The sequence below is a fragment of the Pempheris klunzingeri genome, chromosome 22 (assembly GCF_042242105.1).
Source record: "Pempheris klunzingeri isolate RE-2024b chromosome 22, fPemKlu1.hap1, whole genome shotgun sequence".
NCBI lineage: Eukaryota > Metazoa > Chordata > Actinopteri > Acropomatiformes > Pempheridae > Pempheris > Pempheris klunzingeri.
In genome coordinates, this window is record NC_092033.1 from 15811719 (window position 1) to 15838006 (window position 26288).

Below are 26288 nucleotides of genomic sequence, written 5' to 3' on the forward strand. Positions count from 1 at the left end.
ACAGACGCACCGATCTGTGCTTCATTCCTTCAGTTTCATCCCAACACTGCTGTGACAGTAAGTTAAGACAACAAATGGAAATTTGATTTTTTTTTTTTTTTTATCTGGCATGATATATGTATTGTGAAATGCCACTGTTGAATAACTTGCCTTCATGTCGGGATTTTCAGTTTCCTGAACAGTGCAGTGAGTTTTGGCACAGTGCAGAACTGATCTGCTGAAAGCCTCTTACAGACAAAAAGACTATAGATAGGCTGATGTTTACTCAAAATCAAATAAATGAAATGGAAACTTTGGAAAAAGTTGTTTTTAGAATAAATTCTGATCAAAACGTAACCCTTTATCTAACACTCAAAAATTATTATTATTATTTTCTAAAATAATTGAGTTCCCATTTCTTACACTGAAGTAACAGTGGTGGAAAGTCATGAATTTCATGAGAATTTAATATTCATAAGGAGTTTTACACTATTACATTTATTTTAGATTTATAGTAACTAGTTAAATTTTAAATGAACAGATTTGATAAGCTTATAAAATACACTGTTTTATAAAAGTTGAATAGCTTCATGAATAGTGGCTTGTGAGCTCTTAATAAAAAGAGTTTGGATGGTCATATTTCTTGTTAGCACTTCCACCACACACATTCCCCTTTGAAACTTCTGACGTGACTTTATTTCAAACACTGTTCAAAGCCTAAAGAGCTTCAACTTTCCAATAGTCTAAATGCTTGATTGGAACAATGTTCCAAAGGATGCTTCAACCTGTCAAGACTTCTCATACCAGTAGTGTACTTGTATGATCATAGTGCTGGAGCCATTAAAGCAGACTATTGTAAACTGCATGATTTTAACCTGCTGTTGAAAACAGACACCAGAATGTGGACTTATTCATGAATGACTAATAAAGTCACCTTCCAGCCTCACAAGTCCATATGGCGCGCTCTTCAAAAAAGATACCAATCCTTAAAGCAGCTTGCTAATACGTTAACATCGCCAGCGGCACCAGATAATCACCGTGTTGTACGATGAATATGTTCTTGTCACTTCTTATGAAAGAAGAAGTAATGCCTGCACACTTTTCGATACCACTTGGATGTTGATGCGGTCAGAATGTTTGAGAAATGGAAACCATAACCATGTTTCTACCTCATGCGCATATAAACATAAACATAATACCAGCGACATCCATACAGCAGAATCTACATTGCTTACATTCAAAAACAGTTAGAGGAAGAGGAAATCTAAAATTCATGTGCTTAAATTTGGTCTTAACACCCTTCAATAAATTGTTAGCTTGTTCAAATCACAATTAGGACAAACACATGTATCTATACCGTGAAACTTTTTTTCATTTTTAGAAATAGTTACATGTACGAAGAGCCATCATGACACTGTGGCCATTTTTATTTTCTGTTTTAGTTTGATCCCACAGTCTGGCTTAGAGAGTGAAAGTGAAAATGTAAAAATGTTCTCCTACTTGTTCTTGTTTTACCTCAACATACCGTACACTTATCTTGATTGAAATAACATTTGGTCTCTCTCATGTGCAGGTAATGTGCTGTATGAAGAACGTGTGAATGTCAGTGACCAGTCAGTTAATTTTCAAAACGTTTATCACTGAAGCTTTTAGTGACTGAACCTGAAACTGAGGAATTCGACCTCATTTAGAGAACACACTCAGACCACACAGGCCTGCTGAAAGGCCCGTTACTTGTATAATTAGTGCCATCTTGTGGCTGCAGGTGGAAACTACAGCTATGGACCACACAAACGTCACTGATAAAATAAACTTTATTTATAGCGCATTTTCCCACAGACCAGAGCCAATTATTTCATTACAAGTGCATCGGCGTAGATGTTCAGAACTTCCTGAGAGGAGCCTTTTTGGCAGCTGCTGGGGTCACTGGCTCTGCTTCACCAAAAAAAAAAAATATCACATGACTGGATAAAGTTTTCAAATATTTGTTCAAAAGCGCATGTAACAACAATCTAAATGGCATTCTGGCTGTTTTTTAGACCCTTGGCAGATGAAGTACATGTTGTCTCTGGAGCTGAGGTGAATGTTGTGGCGACGATGCTGTAGTGATGAGACAAAGCCAGAAAATCCAACAGCGCTCCTTTTTGGCACCATTTTTTGAAAAACACAAGATTACACTGAATAACACCAAATAAAGTGGATGAAGTGTTTTTTTTGACCCCTCGCGCTCATCACCAGCAGTATGAATTGATGCCTCGTTGTTATGGACAGAGATTTGTCTCATAATTATTAATACTACCGGGAGTGTGTATGTATATATATATATATGTATGATATGTATATTTCCTATCTCCATATACATTAGTCAGTCTGATGTCTTTTATGTTAGAGTAATAATTATGGGACAAATCTCTCATTATACAGTTTTAAGTATGGGGTCAGAGGTCAGGTTGGGAGGGTTTGGGCTGGTATTTCACTCTGTTGAAGTCATCGATCGTAGTTTCTACTGGAGGCTTCTTCCAGTATTTCTCCAGACCCAACACCAGACACAGAGCAATGGCCACCATCTGCAAAACACACACACACACACACACACACACTGTATAATGGTTCGGTGTTTTCCACATTATTGCCACTCATTCGGCAATCCAAAGTTCACCAGTCAGAACCTGGTGTCTGGTAAGCAGCAGGTAGAAGGATGCTCTATTATGTACTAAAGATGCTTGTCAAGAAGGGAGTTGAACATTTTTCAGACTGCTGTAGACATTAAAAGTCACATATTGTGTTGAATTTGGAGAAACCACCTGTAATATTGGTTGATAATACAATATTGGAAATGGAACGCAGCTGAAGGTTTGTAAATTTTGCCAATACACTAAATTTGCAATGTGGGTAGAATAATTCTGAGTGCTACTATATCTAGTAACTTGTCCAGGAAATTGTAACACTTCATTAACCTCAAACTGCTCTCGAAACTTGGACCATACGTGGAAACTCATTCAGTGTTTGAAAAGTTAGAATCCTAATAGATTCTCAAAAACTGTACTAGAAACTAATCTGGTAACCTGCGGACATTCATAGCACCTTATAAACTCTTCCAACAACATATAATCACGTCTCGATAGTCATCGCACTCCCCGAAACTCTCCCTGCTCTCCTCTCTGAAATCACTTCAATTTTTTCCCAGAAACGTTTCACACACATACTCAGTGTACTCTTTAAAGCTGTACCACTTCCAGAACCTTATAAACTGTTCTAAAAATTCATCCAGAATGATGATAATAGCCCACATGTTTGGAGATGGCACGCTGGCTGCTTCAGCCCATTGCTGTGATATGTCGTCAATTTCAGTCTTTCAATCAATGTACTGTAAAGACTGAGGGTTTACAACAACAACAACATACATTAACATAAATGTAAAGGAAAAAGAGGTTCATATGAATAAACTGAGAGGGAAAACCGTGTGTAAAAAAAGTGTACCGTGATGGTGGCAAAGGCTGAAATGATTCCTATCCTGAGTTTGATGGGGAAGCTCAGGTAGCTCTTCAGAATGGGACCACAGGGCTGGAACGTGGAAGGTCAACATTCAGAATTAGTGAAAACAGCTTTTTCTCCCACTGTATTTTGATGCACATTAGGAAAGTTTTCTGCATTGAGGTGCAGTGTTTGTTAGAGCCTCCACGCAGGATGAGTATTTGTTGAAAGTTGGATTTTTTAATACCGTTTTTCATATAAAAAGGAGTGCGGTCTGTTGATTAGCCTTCACGCTCGAAAATCGACATCAGTGTTTCCAGACAGATACGCACCGCGACAAGCAGAAGAGGTCATTTTGTGGGCAAAATGTTTGAATGAGTGATGTGTTATAGAAGTAGAGATAGAGAAGAAACATGGCAACCACTGCAGCAAAACTAGATGAAACTCCAGGGGGAGGAAAAAAAGGGGGCAAAAGAAGAGAAAGACAGACATCTAGAAAAAAGAGGAAATGAGACTGAGAAAAGAAGGACGGGAAAAAAGGGTAGTCGGGAAAAAGCGGCAAGTAACAAAGAAGCGGGGGGGAAAGAGGGGAAGAATGGCACGAACAAAGAAAAGGAAAGAGTAAGAGCCATGCATTTACCTCGGAGTGAACCCATAGCTGGTCTGTCTCTTTTGCTGTCGGAGGGTATTGGTCACTGCCTGCCATCACACAAGGCCCCTCTGAGCTTGAGTTACCAGGATGGGATCTGTGAGGCAAGGAGGGGAAGAGGAAGACGATTTGAGCAGCACCAGCACCAGAGCCACAAAAACATAACAAAATTGTACGTTTTTTCATGTTTTTTTTTTACTATGTTTCTCCTTCTGGAGCAGGAACAGGAAAGATGTCAATGTTTGTCCATCTGTTGTACACTTCATTTTTTATTTATCGTTAATTTAGCCAAAGTCTCATTGAGATACAGGATATCTTCTTCCATGAGTCTATGATAAAATAAAAATAAAGAGAAATGTAACTCTTCAAAACGCTTAGGTCTAGGCATGAGGATGGGGATGAGTTTTTTATTTGGGAGCTCTCTGAGGTCTTCGTGATTTGCTACAGTACCTAGGCTGCTGGTCAGAGGCAGCAGGGGGAACCGGAGGTGTGCAGAAACAAGAGACAGGAAGTCGATTCTCCCAGTCTTCAAAACTCCTCAAACCGCAACAAGAGTCCTGGGAAACAGACCAAAAGTCGAGTTATCATCAGTGTCCTTCTGCCCTGTGACACTTGTTACTGTTATTTGCCGCTTGTGATGTGATTTTATCATGGCTTTATTCGGTTTCATTCTTCATTTGTCTCACTGTGGCCTGGAGTTTGTTTAGTTCAGTCTGGATGTAAGGCTCTGCTCTGTGGAGGGGAGTCACGTTCAGAAACACCTCGTCCACGGCGCTGTCCATCTGCAGAACCGAATATAAAACAGTACAGTGAAACAGTCATGGACAGACTCGGTACAAATGCAGTTTTATGTTTTAAGTATAAAAAAAGTTTAAAAGGTCAGTACTTTCAACATCCAAATAACATTTCTGCAAACTAAATTATACTCATGTGACAACATTTTAATTGCTGGCAGCTAAAAATGCAGTGTAAAAAAAAAAAAAAGGCTGAGACACTGGTGTGTGCTTAAATCTTTGATATTGTGGGCTGTGGTGAACACAGAGGCAGCTAAGAGTGGATCACACAGCAATAAGGGTGAAAGCGGAGGGAAGAGTCACCTGAGCTTCAACCTGGACCAGCGGTGAGGAAACAACCATCAGAGCCACAAACTCCACAAATATCAGAGCAGAAAACTGGGGGGAGAAAATCACAGGTTAGTGTTAAGTTGTGAGTGTGTGTGTGTGTGATGTTGTGGGGACAAAGAATCCCGACAATGGCTGTAGTAGTCAAAATACACTGTTGCCCATAAAGTTGGAATAAAATGGTTTTTTTTTTTACCTCTTCTCATGAAATGATTGTGACAATGTGATTTATTCTTGATAAATAAAGTGGATATCTTCTCAACTTTATTGATCAAACTCTTCCAAACAGATCACAGGGAAACTTAAACCACAATGAACCTTTGCAAACTGTGTATTCGGGCTTTAACAAAATTGGGGGTATTGAACGATTATTCCAACTTTATGGGCAACAGTGTATTTGAACTTTTTGCTGTCCTTTTACAACTGGACGTTACCTAGTTCCAACGCACAAGGAGAAGACATGCAGCGATGCATTCTATGTTGTATTATATTAATGCAATACATTCAGTAATTTTATTCAATATAATTAACTCCTTTTTTTGTAAACAATGCGGCATCACCATCACACGTATTGTCATGCATATTTCTCACTGTTACGCCTGACTGTTTGCTTTTCCCCTGCCGTCCACAGAAGGTGTTGTCTGCCTGAATTCATGTGAACGCAGTATTACACACAACTGTGTGTGTGTGTGTGGGGGGGGGGGGGGGGGGGGGGGGGGGGGGTCTCACCACCAGCAGAAGAGGTTTGAGGTCCAAAGTTGCAGCACAGATGCCCAGAACAGACAAAACTACAGTGAGCGGACCAAACACCTGCAGGACCAGTAAACCATCACTTGTGGACAACTGGTCAAACAACTGCAGGAGAGAGAGAGAGACAGAGAGAAAGGGAAAGAGAGATTGAATTCAAATCTGATTTATTATTACACTCCTATAAAACTGATGATTGACAGTTTCAAAATGACCAAAATCGATGCAGCCAAATCAAAGATGTCCTCTTTTTTTTTATTTCAGAAATTCCTCTTACTTGTTAAAACCTGGTCCCTTGCTGACACCAGCTCTCTCTAGCACGAAGATATCAAAGGTGAGAGTGAAGCAGCAAATTGTTCTGATTTCCTAGAGCTTAGCGTGCAGAAAGAGGCTTTTGTTTGTTTGCTAATGTTTTTTGAACATTAAACCATGGAAACCTATTCTAGTATGAACTATGTGGGAGCTTTAAGACAATTATGGAAGGAAAATGGTGCTCAAAAATAGAACGAAAGGCCTCAGAGGACAGAAAACTTTATTTTTCTTCATGTGTTTGAAATAAGCAAACGCAGACACACGGTTACCTCAGCAACTGGTGTGCTGCCATCGATGGAGGAAAATCCGACGCCGATCATCACCACCCCAGATACCTGCAGAGAGATAATGAAGGGAAACATATTAGAGGAAAAGTTGGACAGAGAGTTGGTTTTTCCCAGAAGGAGGAAGTCTTTAACAGCAGCAACATTCCTCTGAAACTGCTGCGCTTCCCCAGAGAGACGCTCATCAGACTCCCATCAGCTGGGAACCCTGACGGCCCTGAATCACAGACGTCATCTGTCTCATTGTCACAGTTAAAACTCTCACAAACATTGCTGCTGCACAGAAGAACCCCATCTAGTTCTGTCCAGGTTAAAGTGTCCAGGCTAAATATCATCGAAGTGAAACATTTTCTCGTAGCTATGTTTTTGCAGCTACTTTCACAGCAAATACAGATGAGATTAAATCTTCAATTTATTTTATGACTTTGATGATAAACATCATACGTATAACACACACATCTGCAAGAAAAAACAAGCAACAAAATAGAGTGGAAAGGCAAAATGACACATGACAAATGACCAAAAAAAACATAATAAAATTATATACAGAAATGAAATAAAAGCATAGTAGTAACACAAGCATACAACATACAACACAAAGTTGCTATGTAAACATATTCCCAAAAAAGGAAGTGAAAGTTTTACAGTTGTATTAAACACATGCTCACTAATTACTGTAATTAACCAACAAAAACAACACAGGAGCCAAAACAGGAAGCAGGAAAAGAGAAGCCAGTAAACAGAAATCACCACAATGGAATATTTTCAGTGTTTGTTGATAACTACAGTAGACAGCAGTAGAATTAATAAGCTGTTTTTCGCGCTAGTTGTCATAATGTTAATGACACATTGTAATAGAAGTCAAGGGGAGGAAAGATGGAGAACGAGTGAAAAGAGGAAACAGTGGGAGGGCAAAAGACAGCAAACACTTAGATATTATATCATAATAAAAATAACTTATTCTATTTTTTACATAAAAGCAGAAACATTTCAAAGAGTAGTGCAATTGGGATAACACAAAAACAAACAAGTGGAGGCTAATAACCATATATAATTAAAATAGATAAAAGACAGTAAAAAGTTTAAAACAATGGCATAGTATAAATAACAGAGAGCTAAGACTCAGATGTCGGTTAAATTTAAAGATGTCATGCCTTTTTCCACTAGAGTTTTTTCCACAGTCACATAGAGCATTAAATGGTCAGCATTTCATCATTAGTGATGTACTTTATATAGGGTAAAAAGTAGAGGCTCTAAAATGTATCCCTGAGGAAGTTATTTGAGGGTTTTGAAAAACAGTTGGACATATTCATTCATTCTATTTAAAATAATTTGTTGACTGGGAATATCAAAGCAGCCCAAAGAAATTCATTAGCATCTAGATTTATCCTGATATCATCAACAGATCATGTGACTTGGTATAATTTTTACCTTCAGCATAGAGATCCTCACATTTTTACAGTTTGGAAAACTAAAATAAAATATATTTATCGTATTATATTATTCAATATTATATAGTATTATATATATATATATATATAACTATATTGCAAAACTTGTGTGTGTGTGTGTGTGTGTGTGTGTAAAATGAGTTAGCATTCTTTGCTGATCGACTTCCACAGCAGGGAGACTCCAAGTGACCTCTGGGTCCTTTGGGGTCAGAGGTCACAACCAGCTGTGAATTAGATGCACATTTATAACACACGCGTTTAAGCAGACACCAAACTTTCTGCTTCAGATTATTTATGCTTATATTTATAGGAGTTTCTTTGAATTAACAGAATAAATAAACTGAGGAGAATCCAGTTATGGTAACACAGTATTATTTCATATTATGCGCCAGTTCATATATATATATATATATGTGTGTGTGTGTGTGTGTGTGTGTGTGTGTGTGTGTGTGTGTGTTTTGAGAAAATATTTCATTTCTTTTCCTTATAAGATCAACCCCTCCCACTGGTGAAGGTCCCGTCCATCATAAGCAAACACAAACATGATGTTAGCAGTTAGCTTACCAGTAGCAGCACAGTGACACAGATGGCAAGTCCTCGCAAGTAACTCCTGCAGCGAGCCATGACCGCTGCCTTTGAGAGTCAAGCTAAAATAGAAACACAGCAAAGACCAGAGCCGACTCAGAGTGTGTGTGTGTGTGTGTGTGTGTGTGTGTCTCTACGTGCGAGCCTGTGATGGATGTTGTTGAAAGTTAAAGAGTGTTTGGCTGCAGAACGAAGAACATGACCAAGTTTGGAAGATCAGCTGGAGAGTAGAGGAGAGGAGAGGAGAGGAGAGGACGGCGTGCAGAGGAGGAAGAGGAGGAAACAAAGCAGGAGAGGAGATGAAAGGAGGAAACGAGAGAGGAGAGGAGGAAACAAAGAGGGGAAACACGGAGGGGAGAGATGAAACGAGAGAGGTGAGAAGAAAACAAGGAGAGGAAAGAAAAGAAAAATAGAGAAAGTTGTGAGGAGAGAGGACCGGGAGGTGACTTCAGATAGCAGTTACATCTATTTAAGAGGAAAGGAAGGAGTGAGTGATTGAGCTGTAGATATGACGGAAGGGAGAAGGGAGGAAAAGTGACAAATAGGGATGAAAAAGAAAGTGAAAGTACGATGAAGCTAAAAATAACAGGTGCAGGAGGGGGGGAAATGAAGAACCTCTTCAATATAATAAAAGGTTCTGCAAAACAACAGTCCAACAGCCATTTTGAACGGCAGCAGCAGACTCAACAGAGACGGCGTCTTATTAACTACTTCCTGCAGCTGTTCCTGGTCTCCTCCCAGCTGTGCTCAGAAAACCTCTGATCACAAACCAACTCATCTGACCTTGTCCCTGGAGGAGAGTCCCGAAACCCTGAGAAAGAAACACTTGTTTGGCTACCGTACCTGGGCATCATTCTTTGGGTCACTGCACAAAGCTTATGGCCACAGGTTTATATCCTGATGCATATCAACTATTGAGTGATTGAGAACTTTTTTCCATGACAAGATGAAGTGTCAGCCAATCACATGCTTTTGTTTCACCCTTTTTTTTTTTTGCAACCCTCTCATTCCCCACAATTCCAGCCCCGTAACGAAGATTTTCAAACGCACTTTTGTCTGACAATGGCATGATGGCGATTTCTGAATATGTTTATTTGATTCATTCATAGAACTGAAAGTGATCAAGAAACTAAGCCATAAAACAACAAAGGCATACATTTTATGGCATATCAGAACATTTTAGAATCAATCAATCAGTAAAGAGCAGGTCTAGACAAAACTCTTCAGGAATTCAAAAATTTAGGATTCAAGAATCCCCACATGAGCAAGCATCAGATATTATATAACTCCCCTTTAATGAGAAGAAATGCACAAAAAGGCTCCGGGGAAGATACCAAGTTAGCTAACAGGCTCAGAGTTAAGGTAGTTGGAGCAGTGTAGCTAGTGTAGTACTAACGTCAGTTGCGTCTGCATTTGAGGCTCCAGTCTGTCGTAAAACTAGCATTTAAGTAACATACAAATGAAGCAAAATGTACCCTGACAGATGGAGAGATGGACGAGTGGTCAGCCCATTTACCACTAGTCTAGAGTTTTCAGGTGTGACATCAGTGCGTGTTCACGTGCCACACAGAGATGTAATGACCCTTCCCTCTTTTTTAGTCTCCTTGACTCTCAGCTGGAAGTCAGACAATCAAACATAACCACCAAAATGTTTGAAAATGATTGAATTGCAATTTAATATATCCAAGACTTAAGGTAAGATGATACCAAAACAATACATGAGCTTTGAAGTAAAAACATAGTTATTACATTAAGTATTTATAGAACAATGAATGAGTACAGAATAAAACATCTTTAAAATGAGATAAAAACAAGTTTTGGAAACACTGATAATAGACATAGTTTGATTTTTTTCTCAAATTGTAAGTCAAGGTCCAACTCACTAACTTTTTTGTGAGGCTGCCAACCACATATCACTGCCTTCCTCAGGACTTCTGTTGTCCGGTTTTAAAGGGAACTGAGATGACAACCGGTGACAACTCTCCATGACAACGGAGCAGGTTCATCTGCTGAGGATGAGCATTTCGCATGCAGCTGAAAGCTTCAGATGAAGCAAGGGTTAGGGTTAGGGTTAGGGTTAGGGTTAGGGACCTTGATTTAGGTTTTTTCATCGAACTAGGAAAAACAATGCTGTTTTATTTATTTTACCAATGATAACTCAGGCTTCTTTATTTTGTCTTCTATATCCCCCTTTTCCACCGCAGGAACTTTTCTCATTTACCCAGGATTTTGAAAAACCGTGGCGCGTTTCCACCGAAATTACCCGGGGAGAAAACTTTCCGTCAACCCCAAGTACCTTGTAGGGGGGAAGAACTTTTCAGATTCCCCGGAACTCTTGAGGGGCGGAGCTGTGTGCTGCAGAACCCTGATTGGTGGAACACACTTGCAGCGTTCCGCACTTCTGTTCCAGTGTGGCTGCAAACTTGTTAATTTAATTTCTACAAGCTTCACTTCGTTTGTGTTTTGATCATTTGGAAAATGGAGCAAAAGAAGAGAAGCTACGAGAAGCGGACGGACGACGAGGTCCAGGCTCTTTTGAGCGTATTTGCTGAGGAAGAAATTCGGCGAGACTTCGGGTCGGCGACTCGAAACGGTCGAGTCTATGGAAGAATAGCCGACAAGCTGGCGGAGCTGAATGTGGGGCACACGCCGAAACCAATTTGTGAAAAGTTGAAGAAACTTATGCAAGATTATAAGAAGCTGAAGGACCACAACAGTCGCTGTGGGTGCCATACTGGGCCACACTCACTCCCCCATACAGTACGTCATCAGCCTGATTTGAATAAATGTTCAGGAACTTTGAGGTGCGGTGGAAACGCAAACCACACAGATAACCAGGAATTCTTTTAAATAAGTTAATAATTATAATAAGTAATAAAAGTTCCTAGAAATGATGGTGGAAAAGGGGCTTATATTCTAAGTTAAGTACTATAACTGTGTATATTTACTTAATCATTTATTATTATATTGTTTTTCCAATATCATTATATTCTATGGCACCCTGTAAAATGCCATGCTAGTAGAGCCTGCTGCATGGACATGATAGAGTAAAATAGAACAGACAGGAATTCAGTGGAGGCATTAAGCACAGTGCTGTGTTGACTTTAGACTAAAAATAACTGAGGGGAATGGTCTGACTCTCTGGGTGTGTGTGTGTGTGTTTATGCCCTTACATGTGTGTGTGTGTGTGTGTGTGAACGTCATAAACATTGTTCCCGCTCCCTGCTGATCTCTGAGTACACACTCTGTGTGTTTCCACAACTATGCTATACTATACTAACTATAAATATCCTCAGGATCAGTGATAATGATGATAGATAACGACAGACACTTCAGCTGCTCACCGCAGTCATGAAGCCAGCTGTGGAGTCGGTTAATGTGATGAAAGCCAAGTGGAACATTTCCATCCGTCACTGTCCGTTAGGTCTATGACATACCTGGTGTAACTCACTTGTTTAGTCTGACCTTTTCATTTTGTGTTGTGTAAGTAACATTGCAGCCCCTAGAGGGCGCTATTATGACATCACATTGTGGGAATTCAGACCGGCAGTGACACCCAGGGATTGACCATTTATAGTAAATGGATTTGCAATCAAATTTGGCAGATTTGACGAGAGCAGCGACGGTGAGAGAAGTGTACCCCCCCCCCCCCCCCCCCCCCCAACACACACACACACAACACACACACACAGAATAAACTCATACAACAACAAAGATCTTAGTAAGGTCAACAACAACCAAACCTTTCATTGTATAAGGAGGAGGATGGAGGGATCTGCTGCACCATGTCAGCAAGCCTGCACATAAGCCTGTGTGAATCATAGACTGTGTAAAAGAAGTGCACGTAGTCAGCGTGACGTCACCCACTGGTTTGTGGACCACCATTCTGAAGCCTGGAGTTTGGCTCTATGGACACCGCCATTTAGGTTTTTTGGAGCCAGAACTGCTGTTTGTTTCACAAAGACCTCCTCTGACTGGAGCCATACACTCATTAGGTATTAAATGAAGGGTTGAATGAATTTTCTCATAGACTTGCATTCATTTGGACTTCTTTTTGCAACCAGCAGTCGCCCACTGCTGGACATTAGAAAGAACGTTGGTTTAGGGCACTTTGGCAATGGCTTCACTTTTCGGACCTGGAAGCTACGTCCATTTCTTTATACAGGGTATGATGTGAATATTACTGGATTTTAATTTTTAGATAAAAGATGTTTAGGGGATGAGGGGAGGTAACAATAACGAAAAAAAGAACCCACAAGGAATAACGGCGGGAAAAACAAATTGATAAGTAGAATACTTAAAGCGAGCTCAAAAGCTGAATGCCACTAATCAACTGTGGAAAACTTAACACAAACAACAAACTCACACTGGTGCTGGCTGAATGAGGGAGGGAGAAGAGTGGATGTGGCACTCCCCTGCTTCATATACACTCCTGCTAATCAACTGGATTAGGGACACCTGTAGCACCTCTACTGCAGAGGAGGAACCTGTGGGGAGAGAGAGAGAGAACCAAGACACCAGCACACACACACACACACACACACACACACACATATGGGGCACGTAACACACACGCTAGGCTGATACTGCCCAGTGACTTATTATTTTAACCCAAACCACGATTCTAAACCTAACCAAGCAGTTTAGGTGCCTAAACCTAACCAAACTGTGGTTTAACAGTGAAAAAAATGAATTAAAAAAAGGACATCATTAACCCCGCATAGGCCACGGTAACTCTAGTCTGAGGAAAACAAACTTTGAAAGATGTCAAACTGAATGAATCCCTCTGTGGCAGCAGAGATGGTTGAAGCTTCGGACGCCATCAGTCCAGCGGTTTTCTGCTCTGATCAAATGAGACAGTGACTCCGTATCGTTCGCCCATCTCCACTACTGGCCTATTGTAAATGTTTTCAAGTCTCTTTGTAGGTATGTTATGTGTTTTGTTTTCTGTTGGAAGTTTTACATTATTAATTCTGTGACAAAATAATCACAGCTCAAAGGTCCACTTACCTTCTTTCAGAGCTCTCACCCGCTGGCTCCAGCCCTCAAAGCAGGGCTTTGGTGTGAAGTAAACTGACCTTTTAGTTTAAATTATTTTGTTATATGTAAAAGCAAACTTGAATGGCAGTGAGAAAACTAACAGACTGGATCTTGTTAAGCATTCTAGAGGCTGAATGGTGAACCTGAGCCATTTGAGAGTGTTTATTCAAGTAATAAAGGAACAGTTTGTATTTATCTGGAAGGGGAAGGAGACTGATTCCTGGCATTTATCTGAAAGTCAACATTTAACCACTTCACTTGTGACGCAGACAGAGAGGCGGACAGCTACAACCAGAGCTTCCCTTCATCATTTATTGTATTTAGACAGCTGGAACAGTCGTAAAACTTTTAATTTAAACTACTAGCTGCAGACGCTGTCACAGGAACACATCAAACCATGAACAAACCATCTGCTCTGTTATATTTCATCACAGCATGCAGATCAACGATGCTCAAAGTGTAGTCTGGGCACAATCTTAAGGTCCTGAAGTGGAATTGAGGGAGTCCACAGAAAAGGTAAATACTTATTTCTTTTCATTTGTTATTTAACCACTGTTTTGAGAAAATTGAAGAATATTGCAGCCCCCTCTTGTAAGAACATTCAAATTCTTAAGTCTCAATTCTGGTCTCAGAATTTCCAGAATAGTTAAGGGAGAATCATGATGTTATCTCTTTTAGTTTTTATTTCCCAAGTGGAAATGGACTAAAAAGTATGACACTTGATTTAGTTAACTAAATTCAGTTCAGTGCAAAAATACACAAAGTTAAAATCATTCTTACAGTTTTCAACCAGTGCCTGTTAAAACAAAATGCAATAGCAACGAGAAAAAACAAATCAAGTTTTGCCCCAGAAGATTAAACCATTTATACACTTTATAAAAAAAATAAAATAAGGAATATAACAATGGGGTCTAAGATCTGACATCTGACAAATCTGTCAAATTCAAGGCTTGTTGATTTCATAATACCAAGTCTGCTTTAGTAAATTTAATTTTTAAAAGGTTTCTGGAGTTAAGTTAGAACAGCACACAACCCAACTTCAACTTCCTGAGGGTTATTTTGCAGTTTTTCAAAACTGGCAGCAAACATTAAGACAGACAGCTAGAGCAGTGTATGCTTGGAAAAAGACAGCGCAAGCCCATTCCTGCCAAAAAACAAAAAGAAGAAAAACGTAATAGCCGACAGATTGTGAATGTTTTTCAAAAACGTCTTAATGATGAGAACATTTTGTCATAATGACATGTAAGAATAATGAATAATCATTAATAATTATATTATTGATAATTTTGGCAGTAATTAGCTTCCATACAGAATAAGCAACAGACAACACTATGGTGAATTAAACACAATCATTTTCCTACATTTGTTCCTGGTGGCCACAGTGTGAACGGAAACATGGACTAGTGTTACTGTTTTACTTTAAAATGTCCAGTATGTAAAATTCATCACTAGTTATCTGTAAAGTTAAAGGAACACTCTGATATTTTGTGAAATCCACGTCAATAATAGTAGCACTGTCAATTATATTAATTAAAAGCACTGTTATTTATTCAGTTGATTAAAAACACATTTATTTTACTCTCACGTTATCTTTCATTGCGGAAATTTCAACCGGAATATCAGCGTGCTCCTTCACAGTAAAAGCACATGTTAAACTACAGTAGCTCTGAGGATACAGGGTGCATGTTATATGGGTCATTTGGGCACTGTTGACTGGCTGTTGCCGGGCAGCGAGGCGGCGATGTTCAGGCAGTGGTGGGGCCGTCCTTCCTGCCGATCTGACAGTAGAGAATCATGGCGAAGACCATGCCGAAAATCTGCAGAGGGAGAAACACGCAATTCTTAAAATAACATAATTCAGTTACTTTATGCTGTAGGCCTAAATCATAAGCTCTGGTCAAGACATTTATTATATTATTAGTGCAGGTTATTTATTTACTTTTACAATTATATGTGTATATATCTAAATATATGTTGTTGTCTCTTAAGAATCCGTTTTGCTTTGCTTTTGATGTTCCTAATTTTTTGCATTTTTGTGTGTGTTTTTCATCTTTTGCGATGCACCATGTATGGTGTATTTGTTCTATATACAGCACTATATACTGTGAATATTGCTTTATTATACTGTATGTATTTTTATTTTCATAATCTGTTAACCTGACAAATACATGTAGGTGTTGAAATATGTCAACTGCTTAGTAAAATAATTAATTATTATTATTATTATTATTATTATTATTATGGGTCTAACTCAAGCAAAGTTTGTCGCAAATGTTGCATATTTTGAGTTCGAATTGACTGGCAATTACAAAATGTTTGAGAATTGGTCCAACAGATCGTCTTGGCTAAAAGTGAAACTTATAAAAGTGCATGTTTTTGCCAGTGACAGGCTCAGGCTGTATGCGCTGGACAACGTTATGCTACATTATCCCTACGGAGGTAGGCCTTTAAGATCATTTTAGTTTCACCAGAAACAGTCGTTGAATTGCTCGGTTCAAAGCCATCAGACTTCCTTCACAAAGTTAGTCATTTTACCTCACAGAAGAAGGGAGTTGCTAGTCCAGTTGCTGTGACTATGATGTTTTATCATGTTAAGTTCCACTCAGATACAATAACACAAAGTAAACTAACCGAACTGAGACAAACTACTGGACCAATTCCAAAACGTTTTGTACCTACTAGTCATTTCAAACACAGGATATGTAAAAATTGGGCCTAGGTTTAAAAAAGTCCGGAGTTATCCTTTACCTACCTGTAATGTGAATAACTTTCGCCTTTTATTAGCAGTAATGAGCCTTGGTTGTGGCTCCAGGATCTATTTGTTCAAATATTTTAGCCTTTTCTTTTGGGAAATTACACTTTGTGCTTGTTTGTGTGTGTGTGTGTGTGTGCTGACCAGCAGTATGGCAATGGCAAAGGCGATTCCCAGCACCACCTCCATGTTCTTCTCCATCAAACGGATAATTTGGGTGGCGCAGGGCTGCAGGACGAAAACACGATGTCATCATACTGCACATGACATGGTTTTATATTTTATGGAATTTGTCCAATATACAACAACTTCATTCAAGTCTCTGCGAGTCTCTTGATTTTCACGGACGTGAATTGACGCCGGTGGCTCTCAGTCACAGTCTCGTGCTCTGGCCTCACCGTGGTGTAGATGGCGGATGACTTGCAGTCTGTCTCGGTAGCATTACAGCGGCAGGAGTCGGGAGTCTTTTCCCAGTCTGAGGGTCCATTCACGAGACCACAACACTTCAGCTGGAAGGTAAATATTACAACACATGAGATTCAGACCAGCAACTATTCTGATAATTGACTCTAGCAAAAATATCAAATATTCCCTGTTTCCATCCTCTCAGTTGTGAGGATTTGCTAACTTCCTTTGTGTGACAGTAAATCGAATGTCTTTGGGTTTTTGAATGTTGGCTTATGAAAGAAAACATTTGAAGATGCCACTTTGAGACATTTTTGGACATTTGGACATATATTAATTAGTATATGGGCCAATGGGAACCACGAGGAGCCCCGCCAGGTATCACATACCCCGCTGGTATAATAAGCTGGCCAAAGGAAGAGATAGAGGCCACTGATATCAAGACAAGGAAGCTCCTCACGATTGCATTCAGGGTTTCACCCCAAGGCCAGCACCTAGACAGGACCCCAAGTGCAGGCTGTGCAAAGATATTCCTGAAACAATCCAGCACATATTGCTCGGTGTAAGATGCAGGCAGGAACGGTGGCTGGCATAGCGCACAGGAACATCTGCGCTGAGTGTGGGCTGGAAGTCCCACGGCCAGAAAGGAATCGCCTCCCAAAGTGGTTGAGATCGACCGAGCTAAGATCCTGTGGGATCCAGACAACAAACTGGTGATGGTGACGAAGGCAGCGGCGATAGATGTAGCAAAATGCCAAGGGCTGACAGAGGAGCTAGAAAAGATGTGGGGAGTAAAGGCGACAGTGGTACCCTGTGGTGATTGGAGCACTGGGACGGCATCCCACGAGCTGGGACAGTGGCTCCTGCAGATTCCAGCTGCAACATCTGAGATCTCTGTCCAGAAGAGCGCAATCATAGGAAGAGCTAAGATACTGCGTAGAACCCTCAAGCTCCCAGGGCTCTGGTAGAGTACCTGAGCTCTAGTAGGTCTCCATGTCAACCACAACCTGACAAATAGCAGCGTATCAATATTCTCTGTGGGTGTAAGCTGACGTATTATTGGGTGTGCTTTTAATAATATTTAACCCCCGCAATTTGGTTGAATGTAGTGATTTATATGACTTTGTAGGAACCCTGTGTATGTGTGTATGTATGTGTGTGTGTGTGTGTGTGTGTGTGTGTGTGTGCGTGCATGTGTTACCTCCTGCTGCAGTTTCTCCAGGTCTGCCCTCACATCCTCCGGCTGTTTTGACAGCGGGGTGAGCTTTTCCAGATGCTCCTTCACCCAGTCCTTCACCTGCACAGACACACAAACTGTATAACCAACCGCCAACGCGAACTCCGACCCCCCCCCCCACCACCACCCCAGCCACCACCAGTGACCTGATGAGACCGCGGCTGAAGTGAGGACGCCGCCACTTGCTATTTTACCTTACTCTCTCCCACAGCTCCCAGGATGCCCGCCGCCAACAGGAGGATGAAGATGATTAGGAGGCTGATGAAGAACTACGGGAACAGAGAAGGAGGGTTGAATTTGTGAGCATGCAATTTTGCGAGGATGACAATTATCTTTACCAAAATCTTCTCGATGTACAGAATTCTTTGGCTCCAAACATCAACAATGTTACGGCTGTAAAAATGTACGGTTTACATAAGAGATTATTCCCAATTCTCCTGTTTTTTTAAGTATACTTAGAGATTTCTCCTTGTTTTCTGGTCTCGTCTGGTTTATTTTGTTTCCTGCAAACACACTCAACTCTCTCTCTATGCTTCCATGTTGTGCAGCAGATTCGAACCTGGAACCTTCTTGCTGTGAGGAAACAGTGCTAACCGCCGCACCACCGTGCTCCCGTCTCTTTATCAGGAAACATCCAATCAAACAACACAGAGAGAATAATGCGATGGTTCCTACCAGCAGCAGCATGCAGCGGTTCTCTTTGATGGCTCCGCAGCAGCCCAGGAAGCCAAGAATCATGATGAGGACTCCGATGGCAATCATCAGGTCGATGCCAGGAAGGGATTCATTGGTGATCTGAAGACAGGAGCAGGTGGTGATAACAGAAAGATATGTCAATAATGGCATTTGAATTGTGTGATCCACTCCAATGAGACATTAAAGACAAAGACAAGTTGGATTCTTAACACCGATACCAATGCTATATCTGAGGAAGGTTATTGATCTGCATTAGAGTGGAAGCGGAGACTTGGTAGCAAGTCTCACCTTGTTCCCATCCTTGCTGACTTTCACGTAGACCGAGACGCCGATGATGATGCAGCCGCTGATCTGTGGACACAGAGGGATGGATGAAACTGAAGCGCAGCATGAGCTTATTGATGAGGATCTGACGACATCTGGTGGAGAAAACCTGCAGCTCGAACGTCACAATGTCAACTTTGCTCACGAGATTTGTGATCTCTTGAGGATGAAGCTTTTCCTCCTCTTTTCAACTAGAAAAGAAGACATTTTCTCATGAACACGACTTTCATCTTCAGAGAAAATATATTTTAGTTTCTTTAACATGAGGTAATTTACTAAAAGGTCTAATCCAGGATATTAGATTTAAAATTGAATAAAATACACTACAAGGCCAATAGTATGTGGACACTTGAGCTGATCGTCAGTACCATTTAGGACTCTCTCAGCACTCTCTCAGCACTACATGGAGAGACTTCCAACCCGCTCCCTCATGGGAGGAGTTCAGGACTCATGAGTGGCATGCATTATTCAGCACTCAAACAATTAGCCAACACAAACGCACTGTCGTGAGTAATTACCTGCTATCAATATTTAAGTATTTTCCAGCAGGATACTCATCAACAACAGCACAACAAAACAAAGGACCTACAAGAGGACCACTAGAGAAGCCAGGCCCAAAATCCAAAGTCAGAGACAAGGATGCACGGAGGAGCTTTGACCATAGCCTGAGAGGAGAGAGACGTCCAGCAGGTGGACCCACCTACGCTTACACCACCCTCAGAGCCGTCAGCATGCAGCGGGGAGAAGACCGAGCCAGGAAACCAGGCCAGTCAGACAACACGAGCGTAGCGTTTCCATGGAGACCAACGCAGAGCAGCTAATTACAGGATGCTGATGAAATGGAAATGAAGACAAATACAGAGACATGCTGCTCCGGCCCGAGCACACAGAAAGACATGTATTTACTTATGTCTTTAATAAAAGCTGTGTTTCTGTCACTATGCACAAATGTAGCCTTTTTGTCCTGGAAGTTGTCCTTGGGTTCAAGTTGAATTTATCATTATTATCCAAATACCTTTAAATAATACATTACTTTATATTTAAAATGGGCCTGAATGTCTATAAAATAAGGATTTAATTTTACAGTCTAAAATCTAAGCACTAATTTTACTTTTCAATTTCATTACATTTGATAATATTTCAATTTAGCAATTTATTACATGTTGGGATAAAATGAGTTAATCAATAATTAATTATGTATAATTAATGTATTAATAATTAATGAATCATAATTAGAAACTTTTATTAGCTGATTTATCATTTCGATGGTTTTTCAAGCAAAAATGTTAAAATATCTTTAGCTGCAGCTTCTCCAGGACTCCAGCTTCTGTCGGGACCTTCTGCTTTTTCGCTTAAGTGAAGGTTCAGACAAAGATTTCACAAAAGAGGACAACTAAGCTTCTAGCGGCACTACACACACACACACACACACTCATTGTTCACACATAATGCTACCACACCCTGGCCCTATTTATACCCTTATTCAGGACAGCAGATGAAATACGCACAAGCACATTGAGATTAAGTCACGCCTACACACACCTGACCAGTAAAACCGGTGCGCCCACAGTCTGCTGGTCTTTTTCACCAATCAGTGACAATCTCACCTGAAAAAAACCCACTGAACCTTTTCTACTCAGCAGCAAACAACAGACAAAGTTAGAGAACAGCCGGTGAATAGTGGAGCGTTAAACAGCTAAAGAGCCAGACATTTCCCCTCAAAAGTCAAAAGATGAACCTGCAACTGTTCATCAGGTAGAAGTTGAAAAGGTGATGAGTTATCAGTGCTGTTTACGCTACTTGTTTCCAATCCCCCAAGTGGCTAAAACTATATATATTTTTTTAAATATGTTAAAATAAGCGACTCTTTGAGGCTAAATGCTCAACATGTTAGCGTGCTGATGATTAGCAGGTATAATTATTGGCTCCACACACAAAAACACACAAGGTAAGCCAGAGGCATGGTGATGCAACATGGTGGACCCCATGGAACATGTAGCTCCTATGCAGATATGAATGGCTCACTCTAAACTACGCTAAGCTAAGAACTTTTTAATTTCAGGCGATTATACACCACTCAAAGCACAATCAGGACTACTATACTCATTTTTTGCCTGTAGATCCCCTGCGTGCTGCACCTTAAAAACTTGCTCTCAGGAGCTGTTAAATTAATGTTTGGACCTCATGTAATGGAGCTACTTTTAACTACTTTTCTACAGTTTTGCTGTTAACCTTGAGAAGGGTTACATCTCTGCTCTCTTAATGGAGTTACTTACTTACTTAGGCTTTCTGTCACAGCTCATAAACATTCAAATTTAGTTCCTTGAAGGAATCAAACTCGCAGCTGTGTGTGTGTTGGTTGGACAGAGAGCTGCAATCGTATAGTTCAGATTGTTTGAAGGGCAAACACAAAGACAGACGAACCTTTGTGGGCCTTTGTGGACCTTTGTTATCACCTAAACATCTGCTGAGGTAAAGCTGCGGGATTCAGACCTGCGTAACTGGAACAAGAACACACACAGACCGAACCTGCAGGGCAACATAGCTTTAGAAAAACAAACGCGCCCTCTGTGCACACAGCAGCAAGTTCAGGAAAGCGTTGAAGTTAATCATGGTGAATATTAGGATTAGAGTTTGTCTGTACATCAGTCCTTTATGACTGCAGCTCCTCAAGATTACACCTGACAGGAATTAGGCTTTTGGACATGGACTACAGGTCTGTGGTACATCTGGTCAGTTTGAATGACAGTCAGGATATCAGAGGAGCAATACTGAAAATGAATTATAGTAATAATAATTATAGATTATTACGATTGCAGGTAATTAAGATCTGACCAGAGTTACAGTGAATCGAGTTAAAATTATACAAGATTAAATTTGATACATCTTAATTTGGATTACAGACAATCAGGATTACAATTACAATTGTTAAATAATACAGTTTATCAGAATTGCAGTTGATCAGGATTAGGTTTTAGTTGGGATTGAGGTTACAGTGAGTTGGGATCCTTGGTGACCTAGGTGGGATTCAGGTGTATAGTTGACCAGGATTAATTAATGAATTAACAGTTTATTGGGATTACAGTTAATCTGGATTACATTTCCGTCATCTACATTTCCTTTCTTTTTAGACGACTTCTAGAGTATCTTCTTCTTGTACTTGTAGCACTTTGAAATCGCCTTCTGCATAATTTAGACTAGATTAACTAATTTGTCTTGTCTGTGTCTGAAATCACATCCTCGTGTATTCGATTAGTATACTGTGCAAACATTTCCCAAGCTTTTATGTCCCTGCTGGCTTCCTGTAGATATATCAGTGCTGAAATCACTATTACTAAAAGGATTTTTTCCCCATGGGAAAATACTACTTCTACTACTACTACTAATAATAATGTCAGCTCCGTCTTTCTGTGAGTTGAACTGGAGGTGGGGCCAGTCCATACCTCAGCAGTGACTCACAGGCAGCGAGCAGTAATGAGTCACTTTGAAATTCAAATACAATACAAACTAATCTGCTGGATTCATGTGAGCAGCCGAGATGGTGCCACTACACAAACATCGCCACTCACGCAAAATAGCAGCAGTGACGAGGAAACATCCCACAGGGTTTGCGCCCTTGTTGAGGCGTCTTTGGATTAACAGGCATTCAAGTTCAGACAGATGATTGACAGTCCTCTCATTTACTTTCATCAAAATGAACATGTGGACCTGACTAGAAGGCATGGTGGTTGGGAAAAAAAACATGGCAGCTGATGCTGAAACTCTGTCTTTCTCTTCTGTTATCCTCCAAATACATAACATAAGGGTTAAATATTAGGAAGTAAAAGCACAGAGTAGCATTAAATGGAAATTATGTACAAGTACCATAGAAATGCACTCATGTGAACAGTGTCTTATGATCAGTGTACTAAAGATAAGTAATATGAAATGATAAGAAGTCATTCTGCTGCTTTTTTGACCCTTGAAAGTATTTCATTTTGTTCTTACATTTTTTTCTGCAAGTAAATTCCAACAGCCAAGCCATTATCAGACAGCAGCAGTCCTGCACGCTGACTCATACAACTAATATATTTAGTTAGTGTGTATTTAGTGACTGCCCAGCTGTGATTTGCTGCAGTGCTAAAACGTGTTTCCTTTCTATTTGGTCGTTTCTTTCCTCTGCAGAAAGGGATCATGTATTATTCATGGGGCATTTGAGCACTCTGCACTCTGCTAGCAGGCATTAATGTACGGACACGCAGATAATTGGTTATTGCTTTTCCACCACAGACAATAAAAGCACTGCTGTTTGACAAGATGTCTGCACGTTTTTCTGTAAAGTGTTCACCCGGAAACCACACACAAAGAATGAAAGCCAAGACGCCTTGGCTCTTTATCAAGTCTACTACTGAGAGTTTGACACAATTCACAGGCCACTTCACATCAGCTGTGTTTACATGCCCCCCCCCCCCCCCCCCCCCCCCCGCACTAATTATAGGAATAACAGCTTTATAACATCCTCAATTAGTAATTATAAAAATGCTTCAAATAATGACTGCAATCAGAAGTGACGTGAAGTGAAGTGAAGTCATTTCAAATCGTGTTGAGAGGGGAGGTGTAAACCACTGATAACCCATTCAACAGGAAAATATTAGCGCCTAATAACTATGTAAACACTTATTCCGGTTGTTTCTCTCTGGTTGGAATGAATGTATTGTATGCAGTGTAATGTATGTGCAGGTAACGGTGATGTTTCTGTGATGTTTCCGGGACATTGGACCCAGCTCCCAGGAAGTAATTACAACAGGAGCCCAAAATGACCCCATGTGAAAAGACTGGTTTCACTGCCATAATGTGATCAATTTAGTCCAAAAGCATTTGGACAGTCTAGAAGAGCGCTACGATTAAATGATTTTATCCCCACTGAAATTAGCAAAGGGCTAAACGCCTATGGAGGATCTGTGGAGCGGGCACAACCACTTTGTCAGTAAGTAGTGTGATTAAATACTTTGGGGAACGTAAAAACACGTCATGTCAGATACTTTGTTTAGCATCCATATAAACAGTTAAGTAGGAATCTCTAATCATAATGACTTCAATCAGATAGTAATTGACTTTACACAACAACATTCACATGATGTTTGGCTCCTTTTCCTCTTGAGTTTCTGACTTCAGTGCTCATTATGTCTCAGCAGATGGGAAGCATCACTTAGCAACTGAAAGCTCTTGCAGAGTTACAAATGAAAAACCACAGTAAGCAGGCTTTCCAGTGAATAGCAAGCCCACCCCACCCTCACCATCATCATCATTAGGTAAACACATCATGCCCACCATGTCCACTCAAATCAAGTTAACATTGATTTAACATCCTTTCTGGGAACACGAGAGAAGAACTGAAATAACCTCAGTAGGTAGCTTTATTTTAAACGAGACGAACGAGAAGATCCAACGCAGGACTTTTGATTCATTTTAGATTATGTCTGAAGCGTTTGCAGAAAAACAGGAAAGATTCTCTCATAATTCAGGGTGACTATATGACGTAGTTTTGTTTAAGGGACTTTTACCTCTAACAGAATATGTTTTAGTATTAGTATTATTACCAGTACCCCTTAGGACAACCACCAAGTGTGACAGCCTACAAAACCTATAAACCAAAGCAAACATGTCCCAAAATATTCCTCTAAATCGAAAATAACTTCTTCTTGCGGACCATTACAACTTTTGTTATCTTGTCACTGAATATTTTCCCAAGACACATATTAATTTTCCACTTTCCACTCATACCAGGCTCTTGTCATAATTGCTATGGCAACCAGGCTCCCCAAGCTAAATATGGATCATTTCAGCTTACAGATAGGTGTGGTGTGGCGATTACGTAGGAGGCAGAGTCTGCAGAGACATAGTATCTCATATATATGCTCCCAATGACAAGTGACAAGACTCAAATCGACTGAGGGAAACTGCTGCTCTGTAAGTTAGTCTATAACTCTTCAGCATCTCCAGAGTTGTCCGATTATTCATCTCTTGAGCGGTTGTTGGTTAACCAACAGCTCCAGCACTAACTGCTAGTAACACCACCACATCTTGTTTGGCAAGCTGCCTCCACCTTCCATAATGACATGTTGGCATTTCTACATCGTTGTTACAACAAACCCTCACCGACATGTACCATCAGGTTTGTGTTTGAGCAAGAGCTAAATCCAAAATGACTGGGTGGTCATTCCAACACAGAATATATAGAGGTACAGAAACTGTGTGACTAAGCAGTGTTGATTTCCCGAGATAGGGCATTGTGAGGCAGAGCAGAGAGCCACACCCTGAAAATGAGCGAATATATGTTTGTGGAGGGAGAGGCAGTGAGATGATAAAGAGCCGACACGACTTGTTCCACACTTCTGACTGGTTGACCGAAACAAAAGAAGTCACACCAAAGCATCTCCACGAAGGAGCAGCTGAAAAAGTCTTATAAAGAACGAAACACAAAAATCAAATGTACAAAAGCCTGCTTGACTCATAGATACATACATATAAACAGATAGAACAGAAAGAGAAGTTAAAATGTCAAAGAAAAAATAACAACAATCTGTCATTTTATCAATGAAAAGCTACATATCAGCCTCCAAGACCAGTATAACACAGCCATAAACTACAGTGCAACAAGATCTGAAACAAAATGCAAACAATTTAAGAGAGAGACTCTTGAAACAGGAGCTCTAATAAGGTGAATATGATTTAAATAGAATCTGTAAAAATTAACACCCGTCAAGTCGATGTGTTCCCAGAAATTAAGTCTCTAATGTATGTTCGGTTTTCCTGACTCACCCAGAACAGAAGATTGAAGAAGAACAGCAGGTATTTGATGCATTTGTTCACAGCCATGGCCTTTATTTTTTTCTTTATTCGTCCTTCCTTAGCGGCTTCTAAACACTCCACGACTCACGGCCCTCAGCAGACACAAGCTTCCTGCAGAGCGAGGGGCAGAGGCAGGGAGACTCCCTCAGGCCAGTAAACAGACCAGCCTGCTCTACCTGTTTCCTGTCACTGTGGGTGCGTCCTTTTGAGCTATTCTCCCCTCCCCTGCACCCTCCTCTTCTCTCCTTCACCTGCTTCCTTGCATTAAACTACTTCAGCATAAAAATCATCATAAGGATTTCCTTAAGATGTCTTAGAAAGCCCCTTTGATCCCTGAGTGTTTGCCCTTAGCTATTTAAGTATCCCCTTATTCCTCTCTTATCCACCACTCAAACCAGCAG

General features: G+C 40.4%; 2 protein-coding genes across 2 annotated transcripts; both read right to left on the bottom strand.

Annotated features, from left to right (window-relative positions):
- Nucleotides 1–1808: 1808 nt before the first annotated feature.
- LOC139222122 (23 kDa integral membrane protein-like) lies at nt 1809–8651 on the bottom strand. The gene is made up of 9 exons (XM_070854098.1): nt 8582–8651; nt 6552–6617; nt 5953–6078; nt 5200–5274; nt 4789–4884; nt 4553–4659; nt 4094–4199; nt 3460–3543; nt 1809–2546 (listed from the first exon to the last, which is right to left on the bottom strand). The coding sequence occupies exons 1-9, from the start codon at nt 8639–8641 to the stop codon at nt 2418–2420; spliced, it is 849 nt and encodes a 282-aa protein (XP_070710199.1). The 5' UTR covers nt 8642–8651; the 3' UTR covers nt 1809–2417.
- Nucleotides 8652–13974: 5323 nt separating this feature from the next.
- On the bottom strand, nt 13975–26005 carry LOC139221892 (tetraspanin-8-like). The gene is made up of 8 exons (XM_070853840.1): nt 25858–26005; nt 19021–19083; nt 18712–18831; nt 18231–18305; nt 18001–18096; nt 16793–16903; nt 16539–16622; nt 13975–15459 (listed from the first exon to the last, which is right to left on the bottom strand). Exons 1-8 carry the CDS (start codon nt 25912–25914, stop codon nt 15388–15390), a joined length of 678 nt encoding a protein of 225 aa, XP_070709941.1. The 5' UTR covers nt 25915–26005; the 3' UTR covers nt 13975–15387.
- Between the last annotated feature and the right edge of the window lie 283 nt (nt 26006–26288).

Excerpts from the sequence above, each read along its gene's own strand:
- LOC139221892 (XM_070853840.1), bottom strand. The coding sequence starts at position 25,914 with ATGGCTGTGAACAAATGCATCAAATACCTGCTGTTCTTCTTCAATCTT. Across the intron at positions 19,084-25,857 it reads TCTTCAATCTTCTGTTCTGG|ATCAGCGGCTGCATCATCAT; the intron begins GTGAGTCAGGAA and ends CTGTGTCCACAG. Across the intron at positions 18,832-19,020 it reads TCAGCAAGGATGGGAACAAG|ATCACCAATGAATCCCTTCC; the intron begins GTGAGACTTGCT and ends TCCTGTCTTCAG.
- LOC139222122 (XM_070854098.1), bottom strand. The coding sequence starts at position 8,641 with ATGGCTCGCTGCAGGAGTTACTTGCGAGGACTTGCCATCTGTGTCACT. Across the intron at positions 4,660-4,788 it reads TAAACAAACTCCAGGCCACA|GACTCTTGTTGCGGTTTGAG; the intron begins GTGAGACAAATG and ends TCTGTTTCCCAG. Across the intron at positions 4,200-4,552 it reads GCCTCTGACCAGCAGCCTAG|ATCCCATCCTGGTAACTCAA; the intron begins GTACTGTAGCAA and ends CTTGCCTCACAG.